The sequence below is a fragment of the Thunnus albacares genome, chromosome 14 (genome assembly GCF_914725855.1).
Source record: "Thunnus albacares chromosome 14, fThuAlb1.1, whole genome shotgun sequence".
NCBI lineage: Eukaryota > Metazoa > Chordata > Actinopteri > Scombriformes > Scombridae > Thunnus > Thunnus albacares.
This window is the reverse complement of record NC_058119.1, coordinates 28,631,163-28,657,490: the sequence shown is the minus strand read 5'-3', so window position 1 is coordinate 28,657,490 and position 26,328 is coordinate 28,631,163. Positions and strand designations below refer to the sequence as shown.

At 38.1% G+C, this 26,328-nt stretch overlaps 2 protein-coding genes across 5 annotated transcripts in view; one reads left to right on the top strand and one right to left on the bottom strand.

Annotated features, from left to right (window-relative positions):
- Positions 1–1,942: 1,942 nt before the first annotated feature.
- LOC122996557 (high-affinity choline transporter 1-like) lies at positions 1,943–13,297 on the bottom strand. Its single transcript, XM_044372061.1, has 8 exons — positions 12,677–13,297; positions 7,515–7,631; positions 6,279–6,434; positions 6,006–6,154; positions 4,465–4,608; positions 3,907–4,060; positions 3,340–3,557; positions 1,943–3,103 (listed from the first exon to the last, which is right to left on the bottom strand). The coding sequence occupies exons 1-8, from the start codon at positions 12,858–12,860 to the stop codon at positions 2,546–2,548; spliced, it is 1,680 nt and encodes a 559-aa protein (XP_044227996.1). The 5' UTR covers positions 12,861–13,297; the 3' UTR covers positions 1,943–2,545.
- Positions 13,298–14,763: 1,466 nt separating this feature from the next.
- The window catches only part of LOC122996555 (kinesin-like protein KIF20B), a 56,069-nt gene continuing 44,504 nt past the window's right edge, over positions 14,764–26,328 (top strand). For all 4 annotated transcript variants that reach the window (XM_044372055.1, XM_044372057.1, XM_044372056.1 and 1 more), the window contains exons 1-13: positions 14,764–14,871; positions 18,346–18,454; positions 19,697–19,786; positions 20,047–20,169; positions 20,381–20,519; positions 21,039–21,223; positions 21,426–21,480; positions 21,710–21,928; positions 22,891–23,002; positions 23,834–23,905; positions 24,815–24,961; positions 25,498–25,660; positions 25,880–26,029. In XM_044372055.1, the coding sequence (XP_044227990.1) occupies positions 18,347–18,454; positions 19,697–19,786; positions 20,047–20,169; positions 20,381–20,519; positions 21,039–21,223; positions 21,426–21,480; positions 21,710–21,928; positions 22,891–23,002; positions 23,834–23,905; positions 24,815–24,961; positions 25,498–25,660; positions 25,880–26,029 (1,563 nt within the window). In that variant the 5' untranslated portion in view covers positions 14,764–14,871; position 18,346. The remainder of the gene's footprint in view (positions 14,872–18,345; positions 18,455–19,696; positions 19,787–20,046; positions 20,170–20,380; positions 20,520–21,038; positions 21,224–21,425; positions 21,481–21,709; positions 21,929–22,890; positions 23,003–23,833; positions 23,906–24,814; positions 24,962–25,497; positions 25,661–25,879; positions 26,030–26,328) is intronic.

Here is a 26,328-nt window from a genome sequence, read left to right as displayed (position 1 = left end):
ACTGGCCTCTGCTCCACAATCTCCAAGCATCTGTGTGAGTAGGTCTTCTCCATTTTTGCTTTTATCACCACTTCATTGTCACACTTTTTCAGTTCTGACAATAAAGCAATTCTCTCATTCTCCAAGCTTTCTGCAGTTTCACCTTTTGGGTGCAGAGGAATGTAGTTAACTTCAGCTTTTCTTGTTTTTTTTTATGTTGACTGCAGCTTTGCCTTGGCCTTCTCGTTTGTGCTTCAAGGAGTTTACACGGATTTCAGGATGTCGAAGTCGTCCGAGTTTTGTTTGATAGTTTTGCACTTTATACTTAAGTGACTGCTGCCAATCCCAAAAGCCTGTCTTGGTTCCCAGCTGTGCCAAACAAGGATGGGCACTCCTCAAAGCTTCCGCAACCTCTTCACATTGATAGTCTTTTGGATATTTTGGGTATTATATCTATCGCCAGGTCAGATAAATGAAGAATAACTCTGGATTTAAATACCATAGTTTTTTTTTTTAATTGTTTTTTAATAGTGTTTTATAAATAAATCATACATATTTTATGGTCATTTCAAACTTGTAAAACTGGAACGTAAAAATGTTTTATCTGCATATTGACCTTTCAAAGCCCACCTGCAGGGCTTCACTTCAACGATCACTGCGCTACAGGATTATTTCATGTTTCATGTTTCAATTGCATTTAAACACTGGCTAATGTACACATAAAAACAGTAACATTATGAATAACTATCACTTGTAAAGCAACTCTGAAGCTACATCTAAGATCAAATCATGAAAGCATGTCAGCCGAATTTTACTCTTTTATTCTGTTTATTTTTTAGGTAAATGTTAAATCATGTACATGAAGAATATTATTAACAATAATCATGGGGTTGGTCAATATTGAAATCAAAATTATTTAGATGAGTATGTTTTGACTTTGCAAACATGATGCATTTATTGAACATTTCTTGAAAATTAACTAAAAGTATTGAGGTCTCTTAAAATGAAGCGCAGTTAACCGCTCGGGCTAAGCCTGCCTTAGCTTGCTTGCTAGCTAACAGGTGCTCGGATTAGCCGTTAGCTTTTAGCCAGACGTGGTCTGGTTCTAATTTAAAAATCCGACTTTCTTTACCGCTTACCTTTTCAAAACTCAACGAACAAGATAACGGCTGTATGTGACGAATTCAGAAGCATCTGTTAACTAGAGTTTGTATAACTGGTGTTGCAACACCGGAAAACCAGACGCTGAGCTGATCACTACTTTGCCTCTCAGTGTCTGTCTCATCTTCTGAACCCCGACACTGTGTGCGTACGCTCACAACATTCACGACATTCAATCTGGTACACAATAGGAGCACATGAAAACAATGTTATGTCTGTGCTTGTCCACCACTATAGTTAGTAACGTTAGCTGAAAACTCAAATGAGGCTTCTATAGCTACTCTCTCTGACCTAAAAATAAACAAAGTGAAATTATTTCTCTACTGTATCACGAAAAGTGCACACATGTCCATCTATGTCATGCACATTATTTCACAGGAATCTATAAGGCCCACTGAATAAACAAAAAAGACTGAACACTTACCCAGAAATAAAACTTGCACCCGACACGCCACTCTTGCTGTCTTAAGCAGAGGCTGGAAATGGTGGACGCTTACTGCTTGGCAAGGTCAGGGAGAGTGAACTCCCACGCATGCTTACGTAGTTCAACTTGTTCATTTTGGGTTGAAGAGTGGCACAGGGGACTCAATTAACTGATTTTACGTTACATTTGTTAAACATATTTGGGTTTTGTTGGATTTAATATATTTTGGTTAGGCAAATAATATAGTAATGTGTCACCTCTAAGAGGAGCTTGAATCATTTTTTTGAGTGCAGTATCCACCTCTAATAATAGGCTACATTTATGTTTTAAATGAAGACATCTCCAAAGTGATGTACTTTGAGTTCTTTACTAGTACATACTAGTCTATAATAATAAAAAACTTTATTTATATAGCAGTTTTCAAAACAGTTACAGCACACTTTACAATAAAAACAGAATACCTCGACATGAGGACCCAAGGAAGTTTGATATAAACACTGTCACATCACAGCAGGATGGGGCTTCTGGGCTCTGACTTGATGAGTGGGACAAAGGCATGCACCTCGCTCAGTTGAACTGCCCGAGAGAGAAGAACGAGCATACACAGGAGCAAAAAACAGAGGCAGAGGCAGTAAAACTAGCCAATAGGAGTGCACACGTTTGATCGGCAGCAGAATCAACTAGTGGAAGGCTGTAAACTGCCTCTATGGTTCAACCTCACTTTAGTCTCACTGGTGAACTTTCTGTCTGGATTTAAGCCATTTAATTTATTGATACGTTTGTCAATTGATACATACATATGTGGTTCTCGAGATATAATAAGCAATTTGCACGTTCCAAACAGGCACATTTTGAATGGGCACTGCACTAGTTATAAAAACACGAAGAGATTAAAGCTAAATAAAGTTCCATAAAATAATAAATGAATTAACCAAAAAGTGGATTTTTAAAAGTGATTTAAAAGAGGAAACAGAGTTTGTTTCAGAGACTACTAATCATTGGCTCCGAGGCCTCAGTCTGACTGTCGTTTTTATTCAAATATTCATTCTTGTTGTGTTCTGCGGCGCCACCTATTGGTGTCGCTGGTTGTGATGAGCGCTGGGCTTTCACTTTGAACACGTCCCACTTCTCAGGAAGCAGGCCTTTGTTGAAGAGCATAGAAGCCAGGTAGGAGAAGAACAAGATGGCCATGACGGCAGACAGCATGGAGATGGTCTTAACTGGAGAGTACTGGACATAAACACCGTCCTCAAGAGTGCATCCTGGGAATTGGAGGATTACTGGTAGTCCCAGTGATCTGTCTCCACTCAGCAGTCTCATCACCGAGCCAATCAGCCAGCCCATAACAGCCCCGTAACCATTGGAGATGTTGAAGAAGAGGACGCAGATGAGTTGGGGGAAGATTACGACGTAGGCCACTTCAGCACCAAGAAACCAGAACAATATGATGCTGTTGCTCATGTTGGTGAGTGACGTACCACCCAAGCCTGCGATGATCACAGCAGCGCGGATCACCCACTGAATCTCTCTGTCAGATGCCTGAAGAAGAAAATAGAGGAAGAAGAACAGGTAAACAACAAGTGACTGAGACTGTCTTGCCTCCAAATACATCTCTTACTGTCTTCTTTTCTTATTCGCTCATCTTCCTTCTTTGTTTCTCTGTCACTTTACTCAGTTTATACTCTCCTGTTTATACTCTCCTTTTCTGGAGTTAATGAACCGCAACGAGGCGGTGAAATCCTTCACAATAGCAAATAACAAGCACATCATTTCACCTGAGGTCTCAGTATTTTCTTGTATATGCCGGAGGAGAAGACAGAAGCTGCAGAAAGCAAAGCAGAGTCAGCTGACGACATTGCGGCGGCGGCCACACATCCGATACCAATAATGGAGATGTAGGGTGGAGTGAGGTGTTGCAGGGCGATGGGCAGGACTTGAGCTGCTTGCCCACGTTCATATGGAGATGGGGAACCATAGGAGGTCAGGTTCCAGTCTAAGGTAGGGATACATAAAGAGGGAAGGCTTAAAAATGTGTTGTCCAATGTGTTGGAGTGATTTTAATGAGCAGAGGTGCCTTCTGTATATACTAAGGAGTGCATTAAACACAATATAAGAAGCAAAACAGGCCCAGTTGATCTTTTCACAAAAACCATCCATTGTTTATATATTTTTGAGAGGAATATTTTCCTGAAGACGTTGAAATATTAATTGATGTTTTAAAAGGCAGGTTCACAATTTTTAAGTCTATCTTAAAAAAATAGTCAGGTGCCCAAATGAACATAGAAATGGGTTTTCTTGCCATAATCATTCCTCCTCCCATTAACCTTTGAAGTTGTCATTACCTGTAGATGAAACAGCGGCCCCAAGCAGTATAGGAGGTATCCCAAATACAAGTAAGACGAAAGCAGCAACCAAGCATGAGAGCTTGGCTGTGCCCAAGGAAGAAGCCGACAAGGTTCTCTGGTGAACGCACTGATATCCTAGACTCCCCAGTCCCTTAAAAGTAAAACAATAGTTAATTAATTTAATCATTAGTGTGGCATCCCAACAGGATAACATTTCTGCTTGCTATCATTGCTGATGCAACCATTCGGCAGAAAGGAGAAATGCCTTGAATTTACAGAAAGAGGCGGATAGTTAAGTTCACCTTGAAATTTACATATTTTATTTATATATTTTATTTTTTATTTTATTTTATTTGCACACACATACGACTGCATAAAATCTAGATAATAAAAATTAAAAAGATGTGACGGGAGAGGTCAAGAAGCCACAGGCTACATACTGTTTCAGATAATAGCCTCTTCCTATAACATGTAAGCTAATATTTATGGTGTTTATCTTAATTCTGAGAACAGTTAAATGCATTTGACAAAGGCCATAGAATTGTTTCACCTTACCAAGAATAAGAAATCATCAACCATTATCCAGGCCTTTTTAAGCTCTGGTGCACCAATCCAGGGAGCATGTAAAGTGTTGTTCATCACTGTCTGGCTGATGTCCATTGAGTAAGGGCTCATCAGGACAAAGGGCACACAAATCCACTGCAGGAACAAATAAAAATGACTTTTAAAGCTATCCAGTTTTAGATACCTTGTGTAAGAGCCAACACTCTATAAAACAGTTGCAGGCAATTCTGTAAAAATGTTAGGTTTTGAGTTAAATGAACCTCCCTAAAAGTGAAATTTTAATGTATGAATTGTAACTAACAAGCCCTCCAAAATAAACAACCAAATTTGTTTTTTGTCCATGTGACTCCAGAATCTGACACCTCTATCAGCAGTAATCAGCAGGACAACATCATTTGTTTGTGTTGGTGTGACAACGCTGTGGTTAAGGTCTGGTTAGGTTTAGGGAAAGATCATGCAGTCCCTTTACACCTTGCATAGAAATGCGCCTTGTATCCAGATTTTATCAAGATATGATTTAACCTGATTACATTTACACCTGGGATTAACATGTGTCTCCAGTGTCCAAACTGAGATCCGATTGAGATCCGATCGTTCTGTTCAGCTCAACCAACCCAACGTCACATCCTCCTCTCGTTTGCATGGGTCCAAAAAAAAAGAAAGGTAGCCTTAGCAATTATGTATTTCTGCACATGTAATTGTATGTGGAGTGACAACGCAATTACATTTACGCTTGTGTTCAATATGGTCATAATGCGTCCCTGATCACCTCCGGAGGTGGTTTGGCCAATTGGATCACAATATGTCCTCAATGTGTCTTGGGTGCATTTACACCTGTACTTTCATGTGGTTAAGCACTATCTGATCACCCAAAACACATTTTAATGCAAGGTGTAAAGGGGGCCATGGTTTGGGTTAAAATGATCAGCTTGTTAAGGTTAGAGAAACATGTGGTGTGGATTAAAGTTACTACTTCCTTAAAGTTAGGCCACCTTCGTCATCATGGCAACAATAATAACCATGGGATTAAGGTTTAGGGGGTGATCGTAGTTACATTTTTAAAAAAACTGCCCTGGATCGCGGTTGGAATTGGGAAACAAACAGCGGTCTCCTGTGGCAAAGTCCACTGTTTGCTCTTTGCAAGTTTGGGTTAATCTATCTACCAAACCCGCCACCTGCGAATGAGGAAATTTGTAAGTTTATATAGACGTAATCTGAACTGCGCCACTTCTCTGGTTCATAATTACTATGGCCACTAGATGGCATAAGATAATCCATGAAGTCTTGTCTACAAATGCAACACAGGACATTTTTAGCCTGATAAAAATACACAATACACAAATAAGCTGTAACTTTGTTAGCTCTCACACATTCTTAAACAGTGTTATAAATCAATTCTACTCTTAGATTAATTAAAAGAAACCAGTTAACACCCCTACACCAATGAAAAATCATGAAAAAAACAGATAATGGTTAAAACTAATTGCTAACTCCTGCTATAAAAAAAAAAACATAAAGTAAAACAAATTCACCAAGCTGATGAATATGAGGATGAGCTGTACAACATCTGTGTACGCCACTGAATAGAGACCTCCCAGCAGTGTGTAGATGATGACCACAACAGCAGAGATCCAGATGCACACTGTGTAGGGCAAATCCAGGACCACACTCATGGTTGCACCTGTCATAGACATTGTATTCATGAAATTTAATACAACCAATCTTTGTGTAAAAAGAAATATCAAGAGCACAAATTAGTTTTTTTTTTCTAATAGAAAAAAATAGTGATCCCGTATCTGCTGTACCTAAACCAATTAGTATCGTAGGTATCCAGACCAGATCCATAATAAGTGAAAAAAGGCACAGTCCTGCTGCTAGTACTTTTCCATACTTCATATGGATAGGGTCCAACATCGTCACACAGTTTCTTTCTCTCAGCGGTTTAGCAAACACAAAGCCACCTAAAAAAAAAAAAACACAGAGCACATCACAAATAGAAACAAATCAGCTGTGAGTGTATGAGTGGCAAAATGAATAACTTAAATGTGAGGTATGCCTACAAGTTGAAACAAGGAAAAATTTCACAACACTCTGAGCTCTCATGAGTAACTTGTAAATCCAAAACAAAGTATGGAGACTAATGTACACAAGATTTTTGTTCTACTGTCATCCAGATGTATTAATGCTAAACCACTTACAAATGCTGCAATGGATTAATTAATCTACATTAAGGTTATCAATTCAATACCAATATAGAGTTGGTATCAGTAATTGCTATTTGTAACAAGTGGACAAATTGTCATTAAATGTGCAGATTAATAATTATATTTCATTTCTTTAAATTATATAAAGTAAGTATTAAATTATATTTTTTACTTTTTGCTATTCCACACACTAACATGTCTGTCTGGTGTAATAATTTATTACACCAATCATTTATTTGTCTCCTGCTTTACCTTTTACATTGACATGTAAACTTAAAAAAGCATCTGTTGAATTTGAACTCAAAATACATATTGATTTTAACTGAATAAAAAGTTCCATAATTAATCTGGTGGCACACTTTAACCTCCATACAAACTTTTACTTTTTACTTTTTTCCTCCTACATCTGGGTTATATGCTAATATTTTTGTGGGTCAGATTATGTAGGGATAACAATTTGTAACTGTTTTCAAGAAACAAGAAAGAAAAAGAAAGAAAGAAATTAGTATTTCTCTTCTTCTCCCTCACATCCCCATAAAGTTGTGAGGTTTTTAAAAATATTTTTATTATTAATTTGAAAGCCAAATTGGACATCTTCCATATTTTTGGTCAAAAATGCTAATTGTATCAGGTAAATATGCAGCTTGGCCATCTCAAGGGAAGTGAATAGACTGGACATGTCATGTTAGTCATGTTATGAGATAACCTAGCTAATCACAACTGCTGCTTAATATACATATATACACAATATATATTCTGACTTTCCAGGTCAGAGCTGTATTTCTTTTATTACTCATGCAGACATACAGTAGCCAAGATGTAATTTTAAACTCTTACAAAGGATAAAAGATGAGCTATATGACAATAACATCTGGAGCGTCCAGGTTAGTCCCATAGATGGCGTGTACATCATCTCAGTTATGCCGACAATGAAGCCTCCTCCGACCCACGTGGCTACAGGATAGAATAACAAACACACAAAGTAATTTAGTGAAGAAACAGAGCGCAACACGTCATACTCTGAAAACCACGCCCACCGGAGGGGAAAACAACCTCCGCCATAATATGCAACCAAGGGCTGAAATGCAAATAAAATGCCTGTGGCTAGCTAAAAACATTAGATTTCAGCATGTCAAAGGATTATTTTTGCACCCTATGTCTACCAGAGAGGAAAAAATAGTTTAGCCCTGTAAGGCCAACTTTTAGCTACTAAAACTGCTTCTGGTTGCAGTATTTGAAACTCTATCTGTATCTTATCAGTTAAAAAACTAGATTTAACTGCTCCAGGGCTTTTTTCTGGGCTTTTTGTTTGCTTGCCCAAATAGTTGCCTGTTACATTAATTAGAAACAGGTTCTGACTGTTCTGAATGTTTTGGGGGATGGTTGTTGCATTGTTCAGGGACAGGTGTGAATAGTCCTGATGTGGGCATGTAAATGTTCCGGGGGGATGGAAGTACTCCTTTAGGTATAATTAGTAGAGAGCATAATAGGCTAGTCAGATAGTATTGTGTGAATTTAGTGTGTGTAAATGAATTAGGATTAATTTGCATTGATATTATTTAGCCTGGAAAATACTTAGCTCTCAATCCTGAACACTTGGTCCACCACCCTATCTATTCCCTCAGGTTATCTCATACAATATGATACTTATATGTATCATAAGTACATATATTTATTATTATTTGTTTTTACTTTTTCCATTTCTGAATGCAACCAGCAAAGACAGGTCTTCTATACAGTGTGCAGGATGTGATTGTTGCCATCCAAAATGGAGAGAGTGATTTTGAAATGGAATCAGATGACACTGATGCGAATGACGAAGAGGCAGATGAAGATGCCAGGGAAGTGGATTAAAAAAAACCAACAACCCACTGACTTCCCAGCCAGTGATTATCATCGAGCCCCAACCAAACAAACACACCATGACAAAGAGAGGACGCTGCAGACACTGCAATAAAGGATAAACCAACGCTATGTAGCAAGTATGATGTTCATCTTTACTTTTCAGAGGAAAAGAAGAGTCTTTGGGACTTTCATTGCAAATGAACATGGCTGAACACTGGGACAGAGATGAAATTCAGTTTTGTAAATACAATTCTATTCTGTTTTTTAATTAATAAATCACTATTCATAAAAAATATTACTTTGTGTGATTATTATTCATGGTATATACTGTTATGGAGCTAAATAAGAAGTCAACCGTACAAATGAACCCTTAGTTGTTCTGTATATTTGTTCAGAGAATGTGAGTAAGAATACAGAAATTCTGCTCCCAGCTAGGCCCCACGTTGCAATATTACAATATTTCCCTTGAAAACAGAGTTTTTATGAACTGTTGAGTGTTGAGTGAATCGGGATAAGTAACGCAATAATGCATCAGTTAACCAGGCTGGTAGAAAACTACAACTATGGTCCCAAAAAGAAGTAAAACTACAACTATGGACCCAAAAAGAAGTAAAATTATAACTATGCTCCCAAAGAGATTTAAAATTACAACTATGGTTCCAAAAAGAAGTAAAATTACAACTATGGTCCCAAAAAGAAGTAAAATTATAAGTATGGTCCCAAAGAGAAGTAAAACTACAACTGTGGACCCAAAAAGAAGTAAAACTACAACTGTGGACCCAAAAAGAAGTAAAACTACAACTGTGGTCCCAAAAAGAAGTAAAATTACAACTGTGGACCCAAAAAGAAGTAAAACTACAACTGTGGTCCCAAAAAGAAGTAAAATTATAACTATGCTCCCAAAGAGATTTAAAATTACAACTATGGTTCCAAAAAGAAGTAAAATTACAACTATGGTCCCAAAAAGAAGTAAAATTATAAGTATGGTCCCAAAGAGAAGTAAAACTACAACTGTGGACCCAAAAAGAAGTAAAACTACAACTGTGGACCCAAAAAGAAGTAAAACTACAACTGTGGTCCCAAAAAGAAGTAAAATTACAACTGTGGACCCAAAAAGAAGTAAAACTACAACTGTGGTCCCAAAAAGAAGTAAAACTACAACTATGTCCCAAAAAGAAGTAAAACTACAACTGTGGTCCCAAAAAGAAATAAAACTACAACTGTGGTCCCAAAAAGAAGTAAAATTACAACTGTGGTCCCAAAAAGAAATAAAACTACAACTGTGGTCCCAAAAAGAAGTAAAATTACAACTGTGGACCCAAAAAGAAGTAAAACTACAACTGTGGTCCCAAAAAGAAGTAAAACTACAACTATGTCCCAAAAAGAAGTAAAACTACAACTATGGTCCCAAAAAGAAATAAAACTACAACTATAGTCCCAAAAAGAAGTAAAACTACAACTGTGGACCCAAAAAGAAGTAAAACTACAACTGTGGTCCCAAAAAGAAATAAAACTACAACTATAGTCCCAAAAAGAAGTAAAATTACAACTGTGGACCCAAAAAGAAGTAAAACTACAACTGTGGTCCCAAAAAGAAATAAAACTACAACTATGGTCCCAAAAAGAAGTAAAACTACAACTGTGGTCCCAAAAAGAAATAAAACTACAACTGTGGTCCCAAAAAGAAGTAAAACTACAACTGTGGATCCAAAAAGAAGTAAAACTACAACTGTGGTCCCAAAAAGAATTAAAACTACAACTGTTGTCCCAAAAAGAAGGAAAATTACAACTGTGGATCCATGTAATGCTTATCAGTTCAATTTTACATATAAATGAAAGCTGCAAGCAGCGTTGAACAGGCCTTCGCACCCTTGCACACGTCGGGGCACGGTGCAGTCCAAGGGCTTCTGTCACAGGCATGTAGATGTCTCCAGACCTGGGCTGACAGGTCTGACTTTACAGACATGTGAAGTTTGGTGCAGACTGGAGCATGTACAATAAAGTTATAGCAATTTCCTCTGTCATTGCGAAACATCAAATTTCAACTGTATGAGGATGACAATTTTTGGGAGGGTGAGACATGTCTGTCTTGCTCACACCTGTGTCATCAAAATTATGCAAGTTTTGGGCCCTTTCACTGTAATTTCAATAAATAAATTGAAAACTTGTGATGAGTTTGTAAGTAAAAGAAATTAATTTCCTAATTTTCCTCGTCTTTTTTTTTTAAAAAAGGAAGGACTTTTAATGCACATGACCTGGTCAAAGTTTGATTGAAATATGTACTGTCAGGTGTGTAGAGACAATAAGTAACTGCAGCTGGACACAGAAAAATACTCATATATTTGAATGGAGAGTGTGAGCGAACCACTAGGTGCTCGGGCCCTAATAAAGGAAAAACTGCAGTACAGAGCAACAAATTTTAGTTTTGATTTTATTTTTCTGCAGCACTTTATCACTAAACTGTCACTCTCACTCAATGAGCTCCATTCAATGCCCACACCCATCCCACCCTCCTTATCTCTCTCTTTCTCCCTCTCAGTTGGAGAGGAGAATGTCACTCTTCTTGTGAAATATCCTCATAAATCCCATGACTTTGGCCAAATCCTACATTAAAAATCTAATTTTTTGTAGGAAATTTTGTCGCAAATCCATTGATACAGGTTTCAAAGTGGTCAGACTTATAGTTTAGACATCAGAACCATTTGTTTGACACAAAGTCCATGCCTAGAGATTGCCTCCCCATTGGTTTACATTGTAAGGTGTGATGTGGCACTACAACTTTCAGGGCTAACAATATCTAAACTGTTCGAGTTATTACAAAATTTTTAACAACTTTTGTTCAGCACAGTGTGATAAGTCATATATTCGAGTTTGAAGCTGATACCATTAACGCCCAGGGAGGAGATAGCGTTTCTTGGGGGTCCAAAATTGGTGCAAAGTCATACTTTGATGGGCATATTGCGGACTTCCTGTTGGATTTAGGTCAGGGTTGTCGGTGTATCATTTGTAGGTCTTGATGAGACAAATAACTGAGTTTTGGTTCGATCTCTACGACATTCGTCCGGGCCGTGGCAGCCATATTAGATACATAGGTGCCGCTATAGAGCACATTTTGGCACTTTGGGGGATCATTTTTACATTTTATCAAATTTTTCACCAGACCTGATGTGCTTGCCAAATTTGATGAGTTTTTGATGAGGCCCTAAAAATGAAGTTCAAGCAATCATCACGCTATTCTCACACAGACTTTACTTGGCAGCTCCACACCCTGAGTGTGACGTCACAGAAGTGACAAGGAGGCATCTTCACTCTATACAAAGTCTATAGAGAGTAATGAAATGTTTACCCCTCTGGGGTGGGCAGGACTTGATTGCGTTTTGTCTGCAGTGGTTTGGATAACCGCAGGGTTGGGTGATATTTCAATATAGTCAGTTATAAACCTTCAGTTTGATCACATCTTGACGATATGATCATACCATATTATCATTTTAGAAAGTTGTAAGTACAGTTGGTTATTGCAGATTTTGTTTTACACATTCAAAGAGTATAGTATATAGTATATAAAGTATATAGTGTCAGTCAAGCAATACTGTATGTATACTGTATGTTTAAGTAGTTCTTTTGACCAAAAAAAAAACAAAGTAGACATATATGAACAATTTAACCTACCTTGAACACTTTGAACTCTAATTACACATGCAGTGCAGATCATTAAACCCCTAACATTTTTTTTCTGTTTTCAGCCCTTCATCTCAAAAAATGTAATTTTCAGAAATATTACAATAATAATATTATAGTTACAGATATATTTGACTATAAGTGTTCTATGTAATCAGAATTAGTGACACTGCTTTTAGAGTTGTTTATATAATGTTGTTGATATAATTATCAGGATTTTATCTTAATTGTGCAAGTAAACGTCTTGTCTTTGTTGCGTAGTTTCTTAACTTGTTTTCACATTTCTCATTCTTATTAACCATTAATTAATTTTGCATAGCCTCGTCACACACATTTATTCTTACATTTACAGACATTTCAGGATTCCACTGTGAAGAACCTCATTCGTTTAAAAAATTCTTTAAGATTTATTTCATTGCCTTAATAATCATGACTTAGTAATTCTTAGTAATTCATAGTCAAACAGTTCTCCTCACCTGTCATCGTGAAAATCCCCACCACCCAGCTGATTTGCCGGTTTCCCAGCAAAGCCATCTCCATTTCAGTGGCAGCACTTTTCCTCTGTTCTCTTTTGGACTTGAAAGAAGCCCAGATGCCAGTTCCAAGAACCAGCAAGTAAAAAAGCACCATCACTATCACTCCTGGGATATTGACAGCCATTATGTACTGGTTGTTGTTCTGGCTTCCCCACTAGCTGATATCCAGTCGACCACGTGAATGACTGGCTGTGTACGGATATAAGACCAGCATCAGAGAGGAAAAACTGGATGAACCAAATACCTCCTTCACTGTTAAAGATATACTGTTGTCCTCTGGTGAAAGTTTTGTATTTCAAGTTTAAGCATGCCAAAAATTCCAGCAGTCATCTCGAAAGATTTACTGCTTCAAAGGAAGTGATGGTAAAATGGAATTAGTTGGTGTTAGTTCTGTTACACTACTTTTTTTTTTTGTTTTTATACTCCTGATTTGGTTAAGGAGCTTTTATCTACAGTACTTTGGTCCTGTTGTCTGTCGTCATAACTGCGTCCACATTCAGAATAAACTGAAACCTTTTCAGTTTCTCTGATTAATTACTGAGTGTGTGTGTGTGACTGTGTTTTGTATCTGTTGGATGGTTGTGTGGTTTGTCAGTGCTTTTGGAGGGTGGATGGCTATCAATGTTGTTTGTTCTTGTGTTTTATCGTATTCTCATGTCACTTGTTGCTGAGTGCACTTTAATGTAAAGAACATTTAGTTTAACTGTAATGAATTTGCAATGTAAATAAAATCATCTTGCCTTGCCTTGCTCATGGTCCTGAGGGAAAGAATATATAATTTCAACTTATTTTTTATGCTTGGAATAACAAATTAACTTGACATTAAGCTTAATACCAATTAAAAATAACTTTTGATATAACCTTGTGTACTATTTCAGTAAATTTTACCTGCTAGCTTCTATATATTTTGAATAGTTTAAAGTTATGTTAACCACACCAAAAGCTGAATGTTTCTGTGGTCATACTACGTAACTTATTAACTAACTGGCCTTATTAGCTTGTTAGCTTAGCCTGGAAGTTTTACCTGACTAGCAGCCGCACCTATCCACTCATCCACTAATTGTTACGTAGTTTAACAAATATCCATTTACTTTTTCTTTTTTTTATTTATTCAACTTCAGTTTCACATACAGATAACATAAATGGAGTAACATAACAGAAATATAGAACAAACAAATACACAACGCCAGGGATTACAGATTAATATGAAATGAAAATGGTGCAGTAAAAATAAAGATATAAAAATTAAATTTACACATTACAATTATATTAGTATATTAAATTTGGAGCACAAATTTATAGTTTTCACAGCTTTTCGATTGCATGAGGTAGACACTGTTTTAATTTAGTATTCTGTTTTTTTTAAATGTACAAAAAGAGGGTTTAACTTTTAACACCTTACATTTATGCATATAAAATTTGGCCAGCAATATGATAAGATTACAGAGAAAAAATTTGTTGTCCAATTCTCTCCCATAATTTGTAAAACCAAACAAAACATCCTTAAAACAAAGAAAAAAATTTTTCTTTAACTTTGTTAACCAGTAAATATCTATTAGGAAGAGATAAATCCTGAACAAACGCATTCCAGGTCGTAATTACATATGGAACATTACATTACTCAACACAAATGCTTATCTGACAGTTATACTATGTATGTATGTGTATGTATGTATGTATGTATGTATGTATGTATGTATGTATGTATGTATGTATGTATGTATGTATGTACGTATATATTTTGGTCGACTTTCATTTCATATCAAACTTCTTGTTTTGTCTCGCTGGTTTGGTTTAAATTTACGCTGTGTCAATTTTTTGACGTCATGTAGTTGCGTTTTCTTTCTTTTTTTCGTTGTTCATGTTAGTTCTGTTCCACCTTCAGGCTAAACTAAATCAGTTACCGTAAACACACCATTATCATTGAAACTATGGTGAATCATCGGATTTACCGACCATAAATTGGAATAATGAATGCAGCACAGAAACGACGCGTGCGCAGAAGCTGCTTGAATCCGATTGGTCCGTTTCAAACTCAGACCGCGGCTGTGTTGTTGTGTTTAGCTTAACGTTAGTTAGTACACAAAAGAGTATTCTTCTGTTCCCGTAGCTAATGTCCCAAGTATAACTGTCAGGTAAGTATGTTTGTTCAATACTGTCGCAGTTAGAGTGTCATCATTGGGTTATTTTCAGACAAGTTAACAGACATTTGTTAAACTATGTAACAATTATGAGTGGATAGGTGCGGCTGCTTGTCAGGTAAAACTTTCAGGCTAAGCTAACCAGCTAATAAGGCTACTCAGTAAGTTACGTAGTTTGACCACGAAACGTTCAGCTTTTGATGCAGTGAACATAACTTAAAACTATTCAAAATATATAGAAGCTAACGGGTAAAACAGTTTTTAGCGTTAGTAAAATGAGCAATGCCGAATTCACAGTGAGCCCCAACGGCTTCTAAGTGTTTGCTTTCACAATTTTTCAAGTCTGTCTTAAAACAATAACGTTAGTCAGGACAGGTGCCCAAATCAACACTGAAACATGTTTTTCTTGCTGTAATCATTCCTCCTGTGACCAACAGGAGATCACTCTCATAATGCACTTGTAAGTGCCAAAATCCAGCCCCCCTTAAAATATATTTAAAAGCTAATATGAAGCTTCAGCCGTCCAAATGAAGAGATGTCAAATGAAGAGATATCTTTCAAGGTTACAGTCTTTTAGTGCCAAAGTCCCTCTTTTTATTACTGTACTTCAACCGCAGCTCAACATCCACTTGATATGACTGACTCAGACTGCTGAAGCCTCATATAAGCTTCACATCAACTTTTAAATGTATTTTTGCACAAAATAACTATGTGGAGTCAAGGGACAGAGGATGTATCAGGCCTATTGTACAGACTGTAAAGCTCCTTTAGGGGGTTTACATACTGGGCTATATAAATAAAAATTAACTTGACTAGACTTGGCCTCATTGTGGATATTGGGATCTTTTAATATCCAGTATGAACAGGGGGGGGTGATTACAATGAGGAAAACCTCTTTCAGTGTTCATTTGGACACCTGACCCTGACCCTGACACCTGTCCATAAAAGTCTGTTGATACCCAGTGCAACACATAGTGCCAGATTTTTGGAGGAAGTTACAAAGACTGAGGACCTGTCCAGGGAGCTAAACCATATTGCAACATAGCGACACTAACCTTCTTAATTTTGCCTTTGGTGGAGGACACCCCAACTCAACTCAAATTTATTTATACAACATTTCACACACAACACAGTTAAACCAAAGTGCTTTACAGCACACATAAAAGAAGGAAACAAACACATCAGACGAGAAGAAAAAGAAAGAAAATCAGAATGATGATCAATAAAAATGATGATAATGATAATAATAGTAAAGGCACATGCTCACACAGAGGCCATAGTGGCAACACAGACCTACAGAGACTTCAGGAGAAATACCTCAGCTGGTTAAGTTAGGCATCAGGGTGCAAAATTAACTTTTTTGTCCACCGGCCAAATGGCTAGTGAATGTTAAAATTTTACCACTCACTCAATAGAATATAATAGGGTTTTTTTGGCAAGTGAGTGAAGCAAATCTACCAGCTGCTTGCATATATGACCAGCATTTGGCTGGTGTTAATTCTGTGCCTCAGGATTTTAAAATAAGTCCTGTAGCCAACAGGCAACCAGTGAAGGGAGTCAAGAAGATGAGTAATACGCCCCCTCTGGTTTGACCTTGTCTTGCTGCTGTATTTTGAACCAGTTGGAGATGGGACAAACAAGGCTGAGTGATACCAAAATATAATGAGTTGCAAAAATCAAGGTGGGAGGATATGAAGGCATGGAAGACTTTCTCCAGGTCAGACGTACAGAGGATTGATCTGAGTTTGGAGATGATGTGGAACTACACGAAGCTTAATTTTACCACCTGATTGATTTGTTTGTCAAACTTCTTTAATTCTGAATTGAATATGACTGCAGGATTTTTTTTTGCGTGTGATTTAAAAGATGGAGCCAATGGGCCAAGATGAGGAGAAGTAATGTTGGTCAAATGCTGCGGTCTCATTGAGCTGGAGAAAGTTTGCAGCCATCCAGGATTTGATGTCTTCTAGGGAGGAGGTAGATCTGTGTATCGATGTGAAAAGTGCCCTGAGATTACTTCTTTGGTGATTTGGCGCTCTACAAATAAATTGACTTGACTTGATCGACAGTGAAAAGAAATGTTGTGTTTTTGAATAACGTGACCTAGTGGAAGCAAATAGATGGAGAAGAGGACTGGACCAAGTATGGAACCTTAGGGGGACATCACAGGAAGTGAGGGAACAAGATGAATAACTAATAGAGACACTGAAACATCTGGTTGACAAATGAGAAGTTTACCAATTTAAGGCTGAACCAGAGACCCCCACCCATTTATTTAACCTGTGAATGAGAATAGAATAATCTGCTACTGCTGTTTAGAGGACGGAGCAGTTACCTGAGTCAGCAGCTAGATGACCTCCTGGTTATTAGTTATTCTCAGTAATGCAGACTCATTACTGTGAAGAGCTCTGAAACCTGATTGAAATTTTTCAGAAATGCAGTTTTGAGCCAGATGGGACTGCAGTTGGTTTAAAAACTACTACTTTTAAAGGATTTTAGAAAGAAAGTGAAGTTTGGAGATTGGTCTGTAATTATTGAGGACTGAAGGATCTCCATTCTGTTTTGTTTATTTATTCATTTATTTATATAGTGTGGGATGGAACCAATGGTGCCAATAACTTCTTTGAAGAGTTTAGTTGCAATAATGTCAAGAGAGCAGGTGGAGGTCTTTATAGAAGACATAGCCTAATATGATGAAGTTCTGGTAAAGTGATGCAGTTATGGGAATTTAGACCTGCAGTGTTCTCAGAGGAGATGGAAAGATGCTATTTACAGGTGGACTAAAAATTAGCACCAGCCACCAGCCAAATGCTGGTAAAATATTTAAGTGTCTGGTAGATTTGCTTCACTCAGCAGCCAAAAAAAAACAATGGGCTGGTAAAATTTGAACTTTCACTAGTCATTTGGCTGGTGGACAAAAAAAAGTTAATTTTGCACCCTGATGTGAAATACTTACTGTCTCTAAAGAAGTTTAGATGATTCTCACATTTAGATACAGAAGCTTTAAGCAGGGGTTTAAAGTGGAGGAGTTGACAGAGTTTAACACATTAAAAACTACCCTGGGATTATGACTGGGATGATAAGATTTTGTCAGAATTTGAAATGAGATCTGCAATTTCTCCCCCTTCCACCTCCGCTCTGCCCTTCTGCATACATGCTCTCCTGATTTCTCTGGTATTACTGTCATCAAACCACAGTGAGTATCATTTTCAGTAGTGGAAAACAAGTTTAAAACCATTAAAAACAAAATGTACTTACCAGACCTTTTCTTAGGCGACCAAAATGTTACAGTTAACTTTATGGCTGCAGCAGCCGTAGTCAAAAAAATGACTGCCCTGTGATCAGATAGGTGAAAATCTTCTATCACAGGGTTGGAGATACGGAGACCTGAGGAGAGGCCTCACTTGGACAAAGTTGGTCCACTTGACCTTCGCTCACTTTGAAGCCGTCATTACTTATATGTTGCAGGATGATGGAATCATGCCTGAACAGCGAGGCTGACAGACGGGAACAAGTAGAGGTCAACGATTTGAAGAGAGAGCTCTCGTCCGATTGCAGCACCCTACCAGACCCACAGGTAGGCCGAGTAATGACAGGGTAGATACCACTATAATGACTGAATATCTAACAGAGAGAACGCTTTATTTAATCATTTATTGTGAAGTCATTTCAGTTTTACCAAAGTTCACAGACAGCTGAGTTGAAGTGCAGCGCCTGTTCAAAACGTGTCTCTCTGGTGAGGTGTGAATGAGTTCATACACCAACGATATGACAGAAACTAACATTCAACTGTACACAGATGTTATAAATATTAAGTACTCTAATAGTACATAAATGTTCTTTTCTCACTTCAAGTAGTGTAAAATAAGAGATTCGTTAAAAAATAAAATAAAGTGGATCAATCGTTTTGGGTCATATTAGGCTCCTAGATGGTTCTTATTTTCTGTTCCTTCAGTGTGGATTTGAGTAGGTATGTTGAATGTCGACAGTTTAACCGCTGCTCACGCTGTGTTTGCTCAAAAGATTTGTGCTTTATCTGTAGTGGCGCCACAATCTTGGAGCATATGAGATAAACTGGTTTTGAATTGCCTGTGGCAGTTTTTTCCCTTCATTTTATGTGTGTACAGTCTACAGACATTGTTAGTTGGGCTCTGGGTGCTTCCAAAACATGGGTGACCTGCGATCAAAAATGTACCTGAAAGTCTCCTGCGTAGTCACTTGATGCTGCTGCTGCTGCTGATCTGCTACACGTGCTGCAAACGCTTCGCTTTCTGTCTTGACACGGAGTAAGAGCTGTCTACTTTTCTCTTTTTCGAGCATTTTTCTCCGACTCGTGTCACGCCTCATCTCTGGTCTCTCCCAGTCATGCCGGAGCCCCTGCACAGAGCAGAGCGGCATGCTGATCGCTGGTTTATTCAAAGTTTATTAATATTAAACGCATCGCGTGTCCAAATTGCACCGAATTCGGTATGGCACTCCCGTTGTTCCCCAGCAATGCTCCCGCCAAATGTGGAGTTGATCGGATGAACAGTTGAAGAGATACGTGATGGACATACAGACAGATTCCTTCCTTTAGTAGACAGATGTATGCAGCTGTGGCATCAATTATTAAATAATACTTTAAAGACATAACTGTCAAAAAGGAGACTGAATCATGATATATTTTAATATATTACTGAAACCAGTTGTTCAAACATTGGTGGTTTTTAGTGACAGACATGTCTATATGTTCGGATTTCTGAGTCATTACTGTGTTTTTGAGGTCACGAAAAGCCTTAAAAGTTGTAAAGTTGTGATTTAACCCTGATGTGTTGTGCAGCACTCCAGCACCGAGGAGAGAGAACACCTGCAGGTCTACCTCCGCATCCGACCTTTCACCTCAGCAGAGAGCGATAATGGCGAGTCACAGGTAAAGACAAGAGACGCAGAGAAGTATTTGGTTGAATTTTGACTGTGGCTGTATATGAATACACAGTAAAAATGACACTGCTTCATCTACAGGGAGTAGATTAGAGAGTTGAACAATGTTTCAAAGTACTGACTGACTGAATTCTCTTGATAACTGCACTTCATTAAATTACATGTTAACAGAAACAGAATAATTCTACACTTTTTGTCTTGACTGTCTCTCTCTCTCTCTTTCTTTTTTTTTAAAAATGTTTTTAACAGGACTGTGTTACCATCGAGCCTCCTGACACAGTTCTGCTGAAGCCCCCCAGTTTGTCCCTCTCAGCCAGGCTCAGCACCGATAAACCACTTATACAGACCGGACAGCGCTTCCAGTTCTCTCGGGTCGGTGTTTCCTGGCAGATCAAACTGTATTAACTACAACTTACTGTAGTTTAATGAAGAATTACTTGCACAGGTTTTATTGTCACGTGTATATGATCCATTTCAGTCTCCTTCCATTTATTTTAGGTCCCAAAAAACAAGGTGACTGGCCAGAAAAGGTTAAGAAATAAGTTGTAGTGTTTAAGTTTCTACTCTTCTTTTTTTCCAATAGGTGTACGGTCCCGACACAGCACAGAGAGAGCTGTTTGAAGGCACAGTAAAGGATTTGGTGAAAGATGTTCTGGAAGGAGGAAACTCTCTGGTTTTCACTTACGGAATCACCAACGCCGGGAAAACCTTCACATTCTTGGGTCGGTTTCACATTCTTGGGTCTGTTTCACATCCCCCCCCCCCCCCCCCCCCCCCCTCCCCCTCCTCTGTGTGTGACAGATCAGTGTAAACAGCCACACCTTGCAAGATTTTCAGTTAATCAAGTTATACAACCTTTGTGTTGCAGAGTTCAATTTGTTGATCATGAATTTAAGTAAATATTGCATCATGTACCTCACACGCAGCTGAGTTTCTGCCCTGTGTGTGTTCTCTACTTAGATGAAGCATCTAGTAGGAATAATCCATAGTTGTAGTTTTTTATTTTTTTAATTCTTGCAGAGGAATGATCACAATAGCCTGCTACACATATGACATTTTGCAACTGTTCTGTGCAACTGTAAACCTTATCAGGGGGAAAAAGAGTCTCATATCAGTGCGTTTACATGCACCAGTTTATAGACACACGCCTGAGGAACAAATAACCGTTTATATATATTTCTGTCTGAAAATGTAACGGTTATAGAAGAACCGTCCAACAAATATGTCTCTTGTCACTCCAGGTCCGGATGCCGATGCCGGTATCCTGCCCAGGTCTCTGGACGTAATCTTCAGCAGTATCGATGAAAAGGTTTTCACTGGGATGAGCATCAAACCTCACCGCTGCCAAGAGTTCACAAGACTCACCAGGGAGCAGCAGGCGGAGGAAGCTGCGTTCAAGAGAAACCTCTTCAGACAACTTAAAGAGGTACCGTTTTGTCACCAGAAGTTCAGACGAATGAGCCTTAAAAAATAACAACATCAGCGTTTATTGATACATTTCAGAATTTTATTTTTCATATTAAGACTTTTAGAATAACAGCAGAGCAGCAACTGTACTGTAGACTGTATATTCTTAAAGAATATGTGTGTCTTTGATGTATTTTTAATGTTTTTTCTTTGCATTATAGAGTGAGAGGAGCAACGCCAGCCTGTTGAACTCGACCAATAAGACGATCCTTGAAGGCAAGATATAGATTTATCTTTTTATCTGTTCTGGTAATTAGTTATTGATGCAGCTGCAAATCTGACAAAGAACCCATCCGAACAATTAGATAACATAATTCTGAATATACTGTTTAATGTCATGGCTTGAAGGGTATTTGAAGTATAAAGTTTCCACTGTTACTGCTTCTACTACAGCGAGTGCTACTACAGGGCGATGACTCTGGATGTTTTTGTCTCTCTGCTGCAGGCTCCTCCGTGCTCGGGACGACTGTAGCAGCAGCAGCAGCAGAAGAAGAAGGAATTAGCCTGGAGGTAGAAACAGACACTAGATTCTCTGTTTGGGTTTCTTTCTGTGAAATCTACAACGAGAACATTCACGACCTCCTGGAGGTGGTGCCCAGCCGGGCCCTGAGGCGGACTCCTCTCCGTCTGTCACAGGACGTCAAAGGCAACACCTTCGTCAAAGGTTTGTGGACACGTGAGAGAAGACTTGAGCTGGATTTATTTTTGTTTTAAGAAAATATTTGAATAGTGGCAAAATATTATAGGTACTGCAATGAATCTATTTCTATCAACCTTTACTTCTTTTTCTTTTTATCGATACCTCGGCCAATTACAGAAGCTGAGATGCAGAATTTCTTTTTTTTTTAATAAGCAAATTTAAAATGTGCATGAACAAAGGTGGATGGATACGTACACACACACAATGTATTTAGCCTTTTGCATTAATTGTCATGTGGGTCACATTTTTGTAAATGTTTTGAAATCAAACTGTTTCTTTTTTTTATATTTCAGTGTATGTTCAATGTGAGAATTTATTGATCAGCTGTGTACATTATAAATATTACAATACAAGTAGTGAAAATAAATACTGTACATGTGCAGAAGTGAAGAGTTTAGTTGCGCAACTTTGCAGCCTTCAATGCAGTAGAATCATGACTCATCAAGAGTTATACTAAAGTAATTTATTTCTTATACATGATTCATTTATGGTTAAAAGTTAAATTTCTGTTCTATCTGTGACAAAAAGTTAAAGTTTAGCCTTTTTTTTCCATCCTGAAGTGTTTTTTTTTTTTTTTGTTCTGAAAGTCTGAATGTTGCCTGCTGGAGGAACGAAGGTGGTTTAACATGAATGTAATTTCTCCAAGGATTTTATTTATAGATGCACGTCGCTAAACACCTGCTTTTTTTTTTTATCCTAATGAACCTTCTACATTTTCTGAAAAGCAATTCATTTGAGACATTTCCTGTGCAGTGTTGACCAATGAGCAGTCATGACTTAAGTTTACCTTCTGTAACAGCAGAAGAAGAAGAACACGCCAAACATGACGGCAAAAAACAACAACAACAACAACAACATATAAAATAACGAGTGCTTTATCCAGTCAGTTTACTTGAACATCCTGTTTATGTCTCATTTGTACTCAGATCTGCGTTGGGTTCAGGTGAACTGTGCTGAAGAAGCTTACAAGGTGATGAAGTTTGGCAAGAACAACCAGAGCTTTTCCTCCACCAGACTCAACCAGCTGTCCAGCAGGAGGTGAGGACGACGGTGACCTTTACAGCTTCAAACAGCAACTTAACATTGACAGTAAACATTAAATAAGTATAAATCCCCAGAGCACTGACTGCTCAGCCGATATCGTCCTATCACAGATATAATGTTATCATGTATATGTTAAAGTTATAGAGGCTAGGTTTGATCCTTTCTCTTAATTCAAGTTAAATATATACATAGGTTTTTTTTAAATTCTGCTTTTTATGTATAGTTATTTATAATTATTAAATTCCCAGTAAAGTTTACTGTTTTATACATTTATACAACATTAAGGAATCACTGCAAAAAAATGTGTTCATGTATATATAACATTATTGGCTGATATGTTGATATCAAAACTTTTTTTTCTCCCTAATATTGGTATCAGCACGGGCCCCAAATATCCAGTATCTGTCAGGCTCTGGTATGGAGTAAAACTGTCACCCTTTTGTGCTCCGATAATCAGACTAATATGCCGTTTTGACTCATTTTACTTTTTATTTGAATTGTTTAACGTATTGTAGTCTCTCTTTTTTTGGCCCCTTTTTCAAACCTCTTCTACCCTCCCTAACGACATAATCTCTCCTCCCCCTTATTTTATTTTCTGGCACTTGCTTAAACATGCCGCGGGGCATTTTGTGTGGGAACAAAGGTTTCATTTACTCCTGGTTGCACACATTACTCACAAGTAGCCTGACATGTGAGTAACGCCTGAAAGAATGGTGTGAAACATATTGTAAACAGTGGTTGTCGTCGTTAAACACATCTGGTTTTTTCCACTCACACAATCTTAACATGTATCTTCTGTTTTCCTCCTTCTCTCTCTCTCTGCAGTCACAGTGTTTTCTCCATCCGCATTTTGAGGATTGAAGATGTGGGAACTCCAAGAGTCCACACAGTCAGCGAGTAGGTGAAAATCTGATTTGAATGAAACTTGAAATATGCTCGTGTAACGGGGGACTATATTAGCCTCACAGTTTATAATAAGGGCCCCCTGTTAAGTTTCTTTTATATGGCTGATAATAGTGACACCCTACAGTCTCTACGCTGTGTTGTGATGATGATGATGATGGTGGTGGACTAACAGCAAAGACACCCAGACGCTCCGATGTCGATTCAATGATGTCTGTTTATTGCTTACAAGCACTTCGGTATCTGGGGGATACAAGCCCGGTCTGAATAAAACTATTTAATATAAATAAAATCAAAGGAAACTTACAGCACTAATAAATGATTTCTGTGACGAAGCTTAATAACCGTTAAATAACAAATTACAGGGCCGACGGTCTAAACTTGACCAGGATCAAAAACTCACTATATTACAGATTATTGATACAGATGAATCAGTTCACATAGATAATCACTCTGAATGTCAATATAATTATAATTAGTAATAAAGTCTATCTCAGGTCAGTTATACTGGGGGATACAAGCCTGGTCTGACTTGTTTCCATGGTGATGGGCTTTATAGCTGCATTGTTACCGTGGATACTATGTAGCCAAATATTAAATATAAGATAACAGCATAAAATGATGAAAATAACACAAATATGTACACCTTACAACTATTAAATAAAGGTAAAGTTACTCACAAAATTATATTCTGTATTAAAAAATGTTGCTATTAGACATAGTGACCATTTAAAGCACAACTAATGTATTAAATGTAACATGCAAGAGGCAGATGTTACACAGGAAATAGAACGTGGTTGTGAGTTTGTGTGGACAGTATGGTTGTGAAAGTGAACGTTACAGCATGTTTGGGGTGGGGGGGGGTTATTCTGTATGTGGATAAAATGTGGTGTTTGTCTCCAGGCTGTGTCTGTGTGACCTGGCCGGCTCGGAGCGATGCGCCAAGACGCAGAATAAAGGAGAACGTCTAAAAGAAGCCGGAAACATCAACACCTCGCTGCTCATCCTGGGGAAATGCATCAACGCGCTACGACACAATCAGCAGGCCAAGTGAGATCATAACTTGTCTTCACGATCGATAGAAATATAGAGAACGATGAATTAAAAGGACAACATGAAAGATTTGCTCAGTTTACATCCAACTCAGCAACTCTTTAGAGCCTTTTCAGCCTTTTTTTTTTAGCTCTAGTTTTGGTTTATTTTATGGTTGTATTACTGCTGTTTTCAGCAAAAAACATTAATAAACCCGCTGTACACAACCTTCCCAGCTGGAAACACCAGACAGACAACATTTAGGGACTAGCTGGTGAAGAAAGTGGACCATCTAGCAGCTAAAGAGCCTGATATTTTTCTCAGGAGTTGGTGGAGACCAAGCCAGAGCTAAAAGCTTTTTGCTAACTCCAGAACAACGTTATATGTTAGTGACATGTGGTGACTTTCTGTTTGTCGTCTTGTTTTTGCTGTCCTTCCTCCCCCTAGTGGCCAAAAATGGATTAATAGTGCACCTTTAATCTTTTTAAAATAACTTCCACAGCACATATATCATAAGTTAAGCTAAGCCGTTTGTATGTCTGCTCCTTCCTCAGGCTGCTTCAGCACGTCCCCTTCAGGGAAAGCAAGCTGACCCACTACCTGCAGGGCTTCTTCTGTGGTCGAGGTAAAGCCTGTATGATCGTCAACGTCAACCAGTGTGCCTCCATGTACGACGAGACTCTCAACGTCCTCAAATTCTCTGCTGTGGCACAGAAGGTGCTTATCTTATATCAGCATGTGTTTCCTCTTTTCTTTTTTTTTATAATAAAGCTGCAGATCATGCCGACACACACACATTATGTGAATAACCAAACTGTCACATACACATCAGATTCAGGAAGTAGCTAAAATTCGTAAATATGCTGACATCTTTTAGGAGGAAGCTGTGTTAACGGATATATTAGTAATTTTCTTGCTTCTCTTATCTGTTTCCAGGTTGTGGTTCTGCCCACCAGGACCCTTCCCATCATAGCCCAGAGGTCTGCCAGCGAGGTCTCGTTCATCAACAGCGGTGAGAGGAAGACTCTTCGGGGCAGCAGGAGGAGCTCCCTGATTGGCTGGGAGAGTAGCCTGGAGGATGTACAGGTGGGATCGCTTTTATGAGGTTATCTCTTAAAGTTTAATTGAAAAATCATTTAAATATTGAAACTAAGGGGTGTAAAAATTCAATAAGATGCAGCAATATATCTTTTTGAGGAGGTTGGATGAATGAGTCTAATGAAAAACTGCTTCAATAAGCACATCGTCTTTCCATCCACTCCCTGTTTTTTTGCCTTGGGTTGAGATTTTTTTTTTTTTTTTTTTGTGAGAAGAAATGACAGGCAGCAGTAATTAGCCAGATGCAATATGTTCCTCATTAGCTCCCACTGTGGTAATAATTCACA